This window comes from Panthera onca, chromosome A1, assembly GCF_046562875.1.
Source record: "Panthera onca isolate mPanOnc1 chromosome A1, mPanOnc1 haplotype 2, whole genome shotgun sequence".
In the NCBI taxonomy this organism is placed as follows: Eukaryota; Metazoa; Chordata; class Mammalia; order Carnivora; family Felidae; genus Panthera; species Panthera onca.
The window spans coordinates 94,598,080-94,610,831 of NC_138339.1; the positions used below are offsets into that span (position 1 = coordinate 94,598,080).

General features: G+C 40.5%; 1 protein-coding gene across 3 annotated transcripts in view; it reads right to left on the minus strand.

Annotated features, from left to right (window-relative positions):
- Nucleotides 1-12,752, minus strand: part of RASGRF2 (Ras protein specific guanine nucleotide releasing factor 2) — a 241,934-nt gene that overhangs the window by 44,611 nt on the left and 184,571 nt on the right. For all 3 annotated transcript variants that reach the window (XM_060635446.3, XM_060635444.3, XM_081796559.1), the window contains exon 18: nucleotides 1,693-1,799. In XM_060635446.3, coding sequence (XP_060491429.1) covers nucleotides 1,693-1,799 — 107 coding nt within the window. The remainder of the gene's footprint in view (nucleotides 1-1,692; nucleotides 1,800-12,752) is intronic.

Genomic DNA, 12,752 nt, shown 5'->3' on the forward strand with positions numbered 1-12,752 from the left:
TATGCAAATACAATGCAGCTCTCAAGCCAGATGATCACACCTTCCTCCAAATCTCTTTATTACAAGCAAGGGATTCAATACACCCATCTCCCCCATCTGAGTTCTCTTCACCCAAAGTAAAGTAAGCCCAGCATACTGTAAACTGCTTTGTGGCTCTTTTCTAGCTACTCTAAGAGTCCTCTGTGGATTGTGAGGGATTTCCATTTCAGGTCAGGAGAAAAAGAGGGCACTGGGGATTGACAGAAAGGAGGTGAGACTGAGAGGCAAGCAAGATTAGAGGTTTTGGAGAGATTTGCAGACAGGAGGGAGCTGAACCCAGGTAAACCTGGGCTTTCACTCACAGCAGGGAAGACAACCCAGCAGCATCTGCTAAGCCTTGTGTACCAAAGCTACTCTGCATCTCTGAAGCCACCACAGCCCAGGGAATCAGAAGTTAGGACCCCGAGTCCAAAACCAGAGAGAAGTGAATGGAATGGATGTCAGACACAGGAGAAACCTCATTATCCTGTATCTGCAATGAGGCAAATGGGACGTACAAATAGCTCGCTCAGATTATGAGGAAGAGACTAAACATTTCAATGGGCTAAGGGCAGTTCTCAGAATTTGAGCGATATGGGATCCATTTTTATTTATTTAAGATGTGTTAAGTAAAATTTTTACATGCTATATTGAATGTGCTACCTTCATTTTTATTTCAATTAACATTTAAGAATTGTCATGGGCTAACTGATGGTGAGGCCCAAATCCCACTTTTCCCAATTAGCGAATTCTCTCACCACAGGGATTCCAGGAGTCTGGCTCTCTCGTGACCCTATCTCACGGTCTGTCATTACCAAGGGCTATGTGGCAGACCCAGGACAGCCTCAGGGAATATATGAAGTGGGGGCTCCTCTCTTCTCTTTTTCTTTATTCATTAGCATTTTATTCACATTTTATATGTTTAACGTGCTCCGATCTGAATCACACAGGGCCCCCTTTTGTCTTTTCAAAATTCTCCTTGCAGGGCACTAGCCAAGCACGTGTCCAGCAAGGCCTCCCATTATTTGGCAGTGGGGAAGAAAAGCACAATGCGTGTTTCATGCCAATGAAGCAAAGGAGGCCCTTGCTTTATTTTGTGAAATTGCGAAATGGGTATCAATTCTACAAATGTGTAATGAAAACACACAAATAACAAGTAGGTGTCCTGTCAGATGATGCAATTTAAAAACAGAATACTAGGACCCAAAAAATCAAAGTCGTGGGGCAAAATATCTCCTAAACCAGGCCGAGAAAATACTCCCCGACCAGATACCAGAGTATGTGGTACCAGAGTGATGCTTAACCTCCAGGGGTACCGGGTGCAGGCGGCACAGCTCAGCCTACGGTGAGGGCCCCATGAACGGCACTCCCTGGGTGGCACAGGACAGTGGCTCGAGTGCCCACAGGTGGGTGCTGTGGCCTGAAAAGATGAGGAAAGCGTAGAGCCCTGCTTCGCCTCCTGTGTCACGCCAGATCTGAGACAGTGCGCGTTTGGCAAATCTGCATGTGTTCGCTTTGATCTGTGTGTATATCCTCCTATTTCTTTCCTTTGGCTCTAATTCCAACGTTTCAGACCCTAACTCCAAAGACTCAGAAAGCAGTTTACATATGTAACAATTTAAAAAGTTGGTTTAGAAAAATCCTTGAAAGTAATGAATGATGCCATTAAATTACCTGCGCGTGCTTTGAGACCCAGTGACGGAGGACATTCAGTACTCGATTGGTGGCTGTTCTCCGAATAATAAACTCTTTGTCGCATGTTCTCTCAGTGTTGTTGAATCCTTAGGAGGAGAATAAACACACACATGTGGTTAAAGCCAATCCCCAGGAATCTGGGGAAGGTCACTTATTTGGTGACATTGGTTAGTGGAAACTCACAAATGGCACATCTTCGCAGACAGGTACAAGCAGCTTCAGACTGTTATGGATTCCACTTACTTACCTATTATAACTGCAGTTATGAGGCTACCACATCTTTACAGGTGCAATTAAATGAATAATGTGCACACACTTATTAAAGGCCACTGATTAAAACTAATGCTGATCTAATGACATTTCCACTTATGCCTGCCTTGGTCTAGAATATAAAGCCAAGGAAATTTTAACAAAGCATTTAAGAAAACATTAACTTATACTTTTGCCCAAAAGTCATTATATAACCAATAACGTTTTCAGTATTTGTAGATGAATTAGCCCACACCTTAGCTCATAGATGATACAAATAGCTTATTATGCACCCATGTATTGAGAAGCACGACAGCATAGAGGTTAAGAACATGAACTTCACAGCCAGACTGGGAGTTCAAATCCCTGTTGTGTTACCCTGGTAAGTTACAGCACCTCTCTGGTGACCTGTTTCCTCATGTCCTGCATGGGCTAATAAGTGTACCCACACCACAGAGTTGTTCTGGAGATTAAGTTAGTTAATACATGTTAAACATTTAGAATGGCACCTGAAACAATAGTGGAAGGTCAATAAATATCAGCTGTTACTACAATCCAATGTTGGTTGAATGTCTTTGGTTCCCCTTTGTGCCAGCCTATGTCCCTGTCTTGGCCACCTTCTCACTATCAAGAAATCATTTACATTTTTTCCTACTGACTCTACGTTTTAAAAGATTTTGCCTTCCAATCATAATTAACTGACATGTTTCCTTTAAAAATGGATGAAAGCCTTATAAAACTTCACTGGCAAACTTCTTGAAAGTTGTCTAACTTACTCATTCCATTTCCTCCTCTTCTACATTCTCTACATCCCCCTCCAAGCCTCTCACCCCATATGACCACCAAAACAGCTCCTGTTAAGGTTGCCAGTAACCTACACGTCTCTATATCCAAGGGATATCCATCATCTCTCCGTTGGAAGGCTCACCTGATGAACACCAATAAGCAAATCACTCATGTATTTATATCCCCAGATCTCTTCTCTCATCTCTGGATCAATTTATCCAGCTGCTTCTTGATACTTTTCCCTTAGATGTTTCAAAAACCTCAGACCCAATAGGTATAAAAGAAAAAGCCATGGCCTTTCCAACAAACCTTGTCCTTATCTAGTGTTCCCTATTCCATTAAAGCAACATCAACAGCCATCCAGATGTATACACCAGAAACTTTGTAATCATTCCTGGCCCATCTCTTTGCTTCTTCCTGGTAATTTTACCTGCTAAGTAAATCTCAAATCTTTCCACATTTTCTTTCCTACAAAGTCAAAATTGAAGTTCAGCACCAAGCAACTCTCAATCTGGTCTACTGACAATGGTCTACTGACAATGGTCTACTGACAACTGATCTCCTTTGTCATGCTTGCTTCCTCAAATCTGTTCTCTTGTCTAAAGTCAGAAAGATCTTTTCAAAGGCCAAATTAGATGGGTCACCCCTGTTTAAAGCATTTCCATGGCTCCTATGATAAGTAGAAAAAGTTAACATAGCCCACCAGGTTTTCCGTGATTTGACTCCTAGCTCCCTCTCAGCCTTTTCTGGAACCATATTTTCTCACTTTTCCCCTTCTTTCTCACCACCCTTCTTTTAGTCCTTCATCTTCACGGTGCTTTGCACATACTGCTCTGGATCTGTCACAATTATTGCTCTCCTTTGTACTCAGTGAAAGCTACTCTTGTTTATTTCACTTCCCCAATTAAGCCTGTCCTGGCCTGAGCTGAACAAATCAACATTACACATCCCACAGCATCAAGCACGTTGACTTTCTGGCACTTGTTACAGTTGCAATTTTACATTTATTTATGAGCTTATCTGATCAATACTGGTGTCTTCCATGAAGTCAGGGATTGGATGTATTTTTGCTGAGCATGATGAGCACATATCTGTCACATAGCCATGCTGTACACAATGTGTATTTGCTGAATAAATGAATGAAAGCCTGGAAAGTGAGGACTTACTCAGTATTTATTGAATATGATTTGCATATAAAGAATAGTGAGTGAAAAACTAAATGAATAGTCCTCAGAGCTTACAAATGAGTTAGACTAAAAAAATCTATGAACTTCTCAAGGGCAGAGGCCCCTTTTTGATACTGCTCTTTGGATGTAGACAGGCATTTTCAACTCTACAGCAGACACTGTCAGAGGATGATGATGATGATGTGCTCTTGGGAGAAAAGATATATTTAAAAAAATTGTTTGCTATTAAAAGATTATAAATTCTGGGTAAAATATAACAAATATCTTTTAAAATGCATAGCTGAGTTATTAATAAGGAATTTTCTAGAGTCAAACACACAGAGATCTAAAAAGCCAAGATCAAGAACCAAGCCTCTGAACTGATGCTAGCTTCCCTAAGACGAAAGCAGTTTACCAATCTTGGTAACACAGGATTTGGACTGTAAATCCCATGTGGTTCAGGAGAAGCCTCAGGGCCTTCATGAAGTATGGGTGAGAGAATGGGAACTGAGACCCCACATGAAGCTGGAACTCCCCAAAGACCAGCCCCTCTGTGAATGAGTGGACTATGGGGAAAAGTGCTCCAAGTGCACAAGGAGACAGTTAGGAAACTTACCTGCCTCAGCCTGGATCTCAGTGGGGGTGTGGGAAAAAAAAGCCTCCCTGAGAACTGATAGCCACAGGCCCACTTCACGGAGATATGAAGCTCAGATTCAGCCACCATTGGGTGGTCTGTCCCTCTAAATGAGAAATTAAAAAGTGGCCCAGGCTAGTGCTAATCCTGGGACCCTTGACAAAAGTATACACACAACTTTTCTGGAGGGACAGAAACTCAAGCTCAGCCTGTAATGGATCACCACTAACCAAATCCCTGAAGAGAAACTCACAGTCCAAAATTACAAAACACTCAAACCATCTACCATGAACAAGGATCAGTAGACACATGGATGAGGAACTCCCACCCTACCCGTCCACCACTACCAAGAATTCCAGGTACCAGAACTATTACACAGATCCAGTTTAAACATCCTAAAATTAAAGTGTTTACAAAGACTAAAGATACACAAGTAAGAACTGAGGGGCACCTGGGTGGCTCAGTCATTTGAGCGACTGACTTCGGCTCAGGTCATGATCTCATAGTTCATGAGTTTGAGCCCCGTGTCGGGCTCTGTGTGGACAGTTCAGAGCCTGGAGCCTGCTTCAGATTCTGTGTCTCCCTCTCTCTCTGCCCCTCCCCTGCTCAGTCTCTCTCTTTCCCTCTCTCTCTCTCTCTCAAAAATAAATAAATATTAAAAAAAAACAAAAGTAGGAACTGAAAACATGATAAAAGAATAAAAAATTTTAAAGTCAGAAAAAAAAAATTTTTAAGTCAGACTTTACAAGAACCACATAAAACTTCAAGTTAATAGAATTATTCTTTTAATTATTGTTGAAAAATAGATGAGTTAAATTGAAAACTCAAAGGATAGAAAAACACTGATTAGACAGACCCCACTAAATAAGCAAAGAATAAACTGGAAAAAGATTTAAAAACAGGTCTCAGAAAATTATTCAAATGCAGTACAAAGAGTTAAAGAGAGAAAACAGAAAAGAGTTGTTAAAAGACATGGAGGAAAGAATTAGAAGTTCCAGCAAAAAATCAGAAGGATAATACAGGAAAAGAATTTTTCAGACTTGTTGGAAGACATGAATCCTCAGGTTCAGGAATTGCAATGAATCCCAAAGCAGGATAAATACAATGAAAACCACACCAGAAATAATGAAAAATGATGGAACTCTAAGACAAAGATAACTTTGAAGCAACTGCTGAGGATATATTTGTTATTTGTAAAGAAAAGTCAGATGAAAAGGATAGGAAATGGTATGGGGAATGAGGAAAGTTGATGAGAAGGCTCTAAGTAACTAAAACAGAGAATTCAACTAGAGTGAGAGCTGGGAAATCATAAGGCACTATCATGCTGGAGGATGAAAGTCAAAAGTTCTTTGAACACTGAAAAAGGGTGATGAGGCAGAGTCCCTCACCTGCATATATAGGTATAAGGATGGTCAATCAGTGAGATCTGAAAAGAATGGGTGAAAGATAAGAGCAAGGGCGGGACACAAAGATAAAAATCAAGGTGAAATGTTAAGAAAGACAAGCCATTTTTTTTTTAATTTTTTTTTTTAACGTTTATTTATTTTTGAGACAGAGAGAGACAGAGCATGAACGGGGTAGGGTCAGAGAGAGAGGGACACACAGAATCTGAAACAGGCTCCAGGCTCTGAGCTGTCAGCACAGAGCCCGACGCGGGGCTCGAACTCACGGACCGCGAGATCATGACCTGAGCCGAAGTCGGACGCTTAACTGACTGAGCCACCCAGGCGCCCAAAGACAAGCCATTTTAACAGAGTTGCTACTACCTTAATGTATTTTGGAAAAAACTTCTATCCCTACTGGTCTCTTTGCGTCTGTGTCAGGTGTGGGTGGACAGGGTAGTCTATGTTGAAGATAGACAAGAAAGGCAAGGAACATTCTTCTGCTCTCCAAGTTATTTAGTGTCATACATTAAAAGGCCACTTAAGGGATTTTCTTTATCATATTTCCAATATTTCCATAAATTCAAATCTCAACCTCTATCATCAGTTAGGTTAGGATTTGATTATACTGCTTGTATGTTCTTCGTAACTCCTTCTAATAACCATGTTATTTATCTTTTCTATGGAGATCACAGCTAGGTACGTTCTCATTGTCTCCGCTGCTCAGAGCTCATTACCTGCTGCCACTTGCAGTACTCAACAGTCTCTTGGAAAGCAACCAGGTACTCCTGTAAGCAATCTTCAACAACGCGTATTCAGTCGGTGCAGCTGGAACAATCCACAGCTAGTAGTAAAGATGACTAGGATGGAAGGACCAGCTGCAGGCAGGACCACCCTTCCAGGTGCTGCAGGAATTCTGAGAACCAGTGAGGGAGGGAAGGCTCCAAAGACACACATTCTACTACAGCCTTCACAGGGCAGGCCATCCCTAATATGGTCCAGGATGGACAAGAAGTAAAGTCCGGGGCAAATTACTCAACCTGTTTGTGGCTCAGTTTCCTAACTTATAAAATGAGCAGAAGAAACCACATAGAGTCGTTTTAAAAATTAAATAATTTGGGGCACCTGGGTGGCTCAAATGGTTAAGCATCCAACTCCTGGTTTTGGCTCAAGTCATGATCTCACAGCTGTGGGATGGAACCCCGTGTCAGGCTCCGCACTGACAGTGCAGAGCTTGCTTAGGAGTCTCAGTCTCTCTCTCCTTCTGCCCCTCCCGTGCTCTCTCTCAAAATAAATAAAAATAAACTTAAAAAATTAAATAATTGTGACACCAGCATGGCTCACATTTTTTGAGCGACGGACTCTTGGTTTCAGCTCAGGTCATGACCTCAGGGTTGTGGGATCAAGCCCTGCATTAGGCTCTGCATTGAGTGTGGAACCTGCTTAAGATTCTCTCTCAATTCTCTCTCTCTCTCCCCCTCTCTTCCCCACTCATGTACTCTCTCTCTAATTTAAAAAAATTAAATACTTCTTGTAAAACAGGGCACTCAACAAAATAATATTTATTATAATTATGTTCTCACCTATAGCTGGCTTCATCCATCCATCCCCTTGATCCAATGTCCCTCACAAAACACTTATTTTTTTAATCTTTTTTTAAAAAATTATATTCAAGTTACTTAACACACAGTGTAGCCTTGGCTTTAGGAGTAAACCCAGTGATTTATTTCTTACATATGACACCCATTGCTCATCCTGAAAAGTGCCCTCCTTAATGCCCATCACCCATTTTCCCCACCCTCCTCACCCCTCTACCTGCAGCAACCCTCAGTTTGTTCTCTAATTTTTAAGAATCTCTTATGGTTTGCCTCTCTTTCTGTTTTTATCTTATTTTTCCTTCCCTTCCCATATGTTCATCTGTTTAGTTTCTGAAATTCCACATGAGTGAAATCAAATGGTATCTGTCTTTCTATGACTTATTTTGCTTAGCATAATACCCTCCACTTCCATCCACATTGTTGCAAATGGGAAAATTTCATTCATTTTCATACTGAGTAGTATTCCATTGTATATATATGTACCACATCTTCTTACTCCATTCATCAGTTGATGGACATTTGGGCTCTTTCTTTTTTTTAATTTATTTTTTGTATTTATTGTATTTATTTAATATTATTCTGTATTTTTTGTATTTATTTTGAGAGATACAGAAACAGCATGAGCAGGGGAGGGGCAGAGAGAGAGAATCCCAATCAGGCCTTCACACGGTCAGCACAGAGCCCAGGGCAGGGCTCAAACTCATGAAAACACAAGATCGTGACCTGAGCCAAAACCAAGAGTCAGAAGCTTAACCTACTGAGCCACCCAGGCACCCTTGGGCTCTTTCTATAATTTGGCTACTGTTGATAGCACTGCTATAAACATCGGGGTACATGTGCCCCTTCAAATCAGCATTTTGTATCCTCTGGTTAAGTTGCTAACAGTGCAATTGCTGGTTCATAGGGTAGTTCTATTTTTAATTTTTTGAGGAACCTCCATACTGTTTTCCAGAGTGGCTGCACCAGTTTGCATTCCCACCAGCAGTGCAAAAGGGCTCCCCTTTCTCCACATCCTCGCCAACACCTGTTGTATCCTGAGTTGTTAATTTTAGCCATTCTAATGGGTGTGAGGCGGTATCTCATTGTGGTTCCTCACAAAATACTTATAACAGAAAGCTAGTTGTAAGTGTATGTGAAAGCGGTAAGGATTTGATGAACATCAACTTCCTTCCTTCCTGAAGAACTTTTTTCACTGCTCGAGGTCATTGATTTTTTAGAGAAATACTCTCTTACTTCTATTTAAGCCAGCAACAACTTAGAAATTCCCTAAACCAGATACATGAACCATCTTTCTGAGGGGCATACCTGTAGCAAATCCTGATAGATCAAGTTTTATAAAAGGACTGCTGTTTATTCATTAACTGAAATTAATGCCTTAACTGGGCTCTAATGTGTTCTCATGTCATCAGATATGCTTGTCTCCCCATCTTCACAGACTTGGAAGCTATGTGATCGGAACAACAATCTTCCACAACTCTTCAGATTTTCTCCTTATCACAAGCCACCATATAAATCGGGAGCTGCTTGGGCAATATATTTCTGAATTTAAGTATGAACTACATACACAACTAAGTGGTGGTAACATCCATGTGGAAGCCATTCTGTCCTAGAATCAAAGATCTACCCCCGAGGAGTTCTTGTGCATTTTTTGCAATAGGAAATAGCATATCTTTGCAGGGCTTCACACATCTTTCAATTGTCAAGAGTGATAGCACAATGAAACCATGCATACCAGGAGAGTTTCTTTTACCAATACACATATCTAGAATAGTATCACCCCAAGATTGCTGTCTTTCCAATTTTTGCATATTCTTTTTCAATTGTAAGCACTGGTCAGAATGGCTAATTTGGGCAACAAAAGTCATCTGGAAAAGTGATAAAAGCCAAATCACTATGCAGAATCACTATACAGAATGAGATTCAACTTTATGGTCCTTCCCCCAGATGTCTCATGAGTCATGCCATCCTGTATAGCAACTGGTAGATGTGACATCTCTCTTATTAAACTATATACTCCTTGGTGAAGGGATTTCATCTCCAGCATCTTTGTAGGCCCTTCAGCTTTGCACACCGGCACTCAGAAGTTATTTTTCTTAATAAAAATTGCATCACTCCCTATGGAAACTGAAAGTGTCTGCAAGTGCTATATATCTGAACTAAGGGCACGCTTTCACCATATTACTGTGATGATCACATATTCGATATCCATCACAAGCAGAACATACAATAAAGTAGTGGGGAGGGAGGCAAGGACATTGAAAATAGGGGAAAAAAGGACAGTTTCATTTTATTCTTCAAATGATATGATACTCAGCCAACTTCACTGCCTACTTTGTAAGAGGCAAGTAAAATAATGGTGAGATTACACATAGGTTGATGATGAGCTAGGCCAGTTAGAACTACCCTGAGGCTACTGAGGACACACTATAAAAGAAAAAGAATTCTTGAGCATGGTGAAGTATTTTGGCATCAAAAGTAGATCACCAAGAACTGGACCACAGAGCTCTTATTAATTCCAACGAAGCATCTTTAAGCCATCCTTCTGAATTAGTAAAGCAAGCCAGAGTAGAATCAGAAAGAGCCAAAAGGCACAGAAATAATATTGCTATCAGTGGTCTACGGTGGAGGGCTGCCTGGGAGAAAAAGTAAACACTATTGGTTACTTCATCATATATCTAGGAACTGTTTCTTGTTGGGTTTTTATCTCCAGGACCTGACATTGTAGGTCTTAATATATTTAGACTTGTTGAATAAATGCACTCTCATCACTTTAATGGTTACATTAGTGAGGGAATTAAGAAAAGTGTATCAGTGATGCATCTTTTTTCACTTTAAACAAATGGGACTCAATCTCCCCAATAACATCAATGTTATCGATGTGCTTTGCCTTACCCAGCAAATATCATTCTTTTCAATACTTTTTAAGTTTATTTATTTATCTTGAGAGAGAGAGAGAGACAAAGCGAGCGCACAAGCGGGAGTGGGTCAGAAAGAAGGAGAGACAGAATCCCAAGCAGGCTCCGCACCATCAGTGCAGAGCCCAATGCGGGGCTTGAACTCAGGAACTGTGAAATCATGACCTGAACCGAGATCAAGAGTAGGACGCTTAACCATCTGTGCCACCCAGGTGCCCCTGCAGCAAATATTCTAAAAAGCATGTCATATAATTGGTTTGTACATTTCTGTGCTCTTGGATTATAACCGTATTGCTGTTTTGTGCCAGGTACTGTACTAGGAGCTTTACAAGTGGCCTATAATTTAACCTTCACAACCAAAGACAATAATAATAATTACCATTTAATGCGTGCCCCCAAGTACTAGGTAAAGTACCATGAATAATGTGGCTTCTTCAATAACAACAGCAACCAAATGGGGTAAATGTTATCCTCATTCGGGGATAAAGAAACAGAACATACAAGAAGTTGGGAAACTTGGCAAAGGTCATAGTTATTAAGCAGCAGAATCAGAATTTGAGCCCAGGTCTGTCCGTTTCCAAACCCAGAGTGCTTTTAACTGCAACTCATTAGATCCAAAGTTTAGACTTTTAAGTTTTTCTTGCAAGGTGGTAAACCAACACTTAAAACTATAACAGAAGACGCTAGCAAAGTAAGCACATTCCTGTTCTTTCTTTTAAATTTTGAGGAGTGCTGACAGAATGGCCCCATTATAGAAATATATGTTTCATATTATAATGGATAGTAAACAAAAACCTTTATCTAATTAGAAGTAAAATGTTCTCAAAATGTGTTCTTTCCCCAAATTCATTGTTTCTTTCCTAGGTGACCATTATATAGACTACTGCTTTTTAAACTTCTGGTCATGACTTATTAATGGGGAGTGAAATCAGTTTGGTGGGCTGTTACTAGCATTAAAAAAAGTGAAACAGATGAAAACTAACTGAAGAGATTGTGCACAGTGAGAATGAGTATTCTTGAGGGAAACTTTTGTATCAGTTGTGTGCGTGCGTGCGTGTGTGTGTGTGTGTGTGTGTCCTGAGTCAAAACGCAAAATGTATTTCTTAGAATAGGTTGCAGTAAAAAAGTCTGAAAGTGACTGATCTAGACAATCTGATTATTAGACTATGTTTAAACTATCTGCAGGAATTGTCTAGAAATCCTGGATGACTATATTCTTTATCTGAACCATGTCTGAAGGAACAAGCAGAGGATATTTCTTCTCTTCCTGTCCCCCTTTTGCTTCTGTCATGAAATACTCTCCCCACTCCATGCCCAGTTCTCCAGTTTGTCTACCACTATCTCATTCTCAGTTCTCGGTCTGTTCTCCAGCTGACTCCATTCAGTTCTCACTCCCTCATGGACATAACTCTATTTCATGGTTTTTCTGTGTACTCCAACCTGACATGTCCAGGTCCAACATGTCCCCCAAATCCCTCATTTCAAGCTCCTTATGAAATATTCCCACAGTAATCACACATTCTACCCTCATAAGAAATACATCCAAGAATTAAATGTATGTTTCTTGCTCTCAAGCTCCTCCCCATGTTAACTTTCCCGTTGAGTTAATGAGATCACCACGGGTTCAGCTTCTCAGGTGGGAAACCTCACTCTTCTCTGTCTCTCCTTTGCTTTTCCCATTCTGTCAACAAATACTGTTAACTTTTCAACAGCATCTGTCAAATTTATCCCTATAACTCCACTCTTCTGCCACAATCCTAAATCTGGATTCTTTACACATGTGTAATAGTTACTATCTCCTAGACATTCCTCCTTCTTTCATTCTTTCTATTCTTCCTCCATCTCTAAATCAATTAATCAATAGCTACAGAGCACCTACTGTGTTCCAGATATCGGGCAGGTGCTCAGTGAACAAGAGATGTGGTCCCTGATCTCAAGGAGTTTGTTCTGTAAATGGGGAAGACAGCCTCAGAACAAGTAAAACACCAAAATATCTAAATTGAAACCCTGCAAATAAGCAAGTTGCCTTTCTCTTCAAAAATCAGCTGAAATATCACTTTCACTTGTTACTGTTCCAGCACAAGTACTTCTAATGTCTCCCCATGGCACACTGAACCAAATGTAAAATATTTTCCTAGACATGAAGAGGATTAGTTACTTGCTCAAAATCACTTAGCTAGTATAGTGAAAAAAAGAGGTAAATGCAGACAAGTAGGGGATTTGCACATACACTACGCTGAACATCATGCTAACAGTGTTCACTGAGTCTATGAACTGACAGTTTCATTCTTGAGAGATTATCTAGAAAA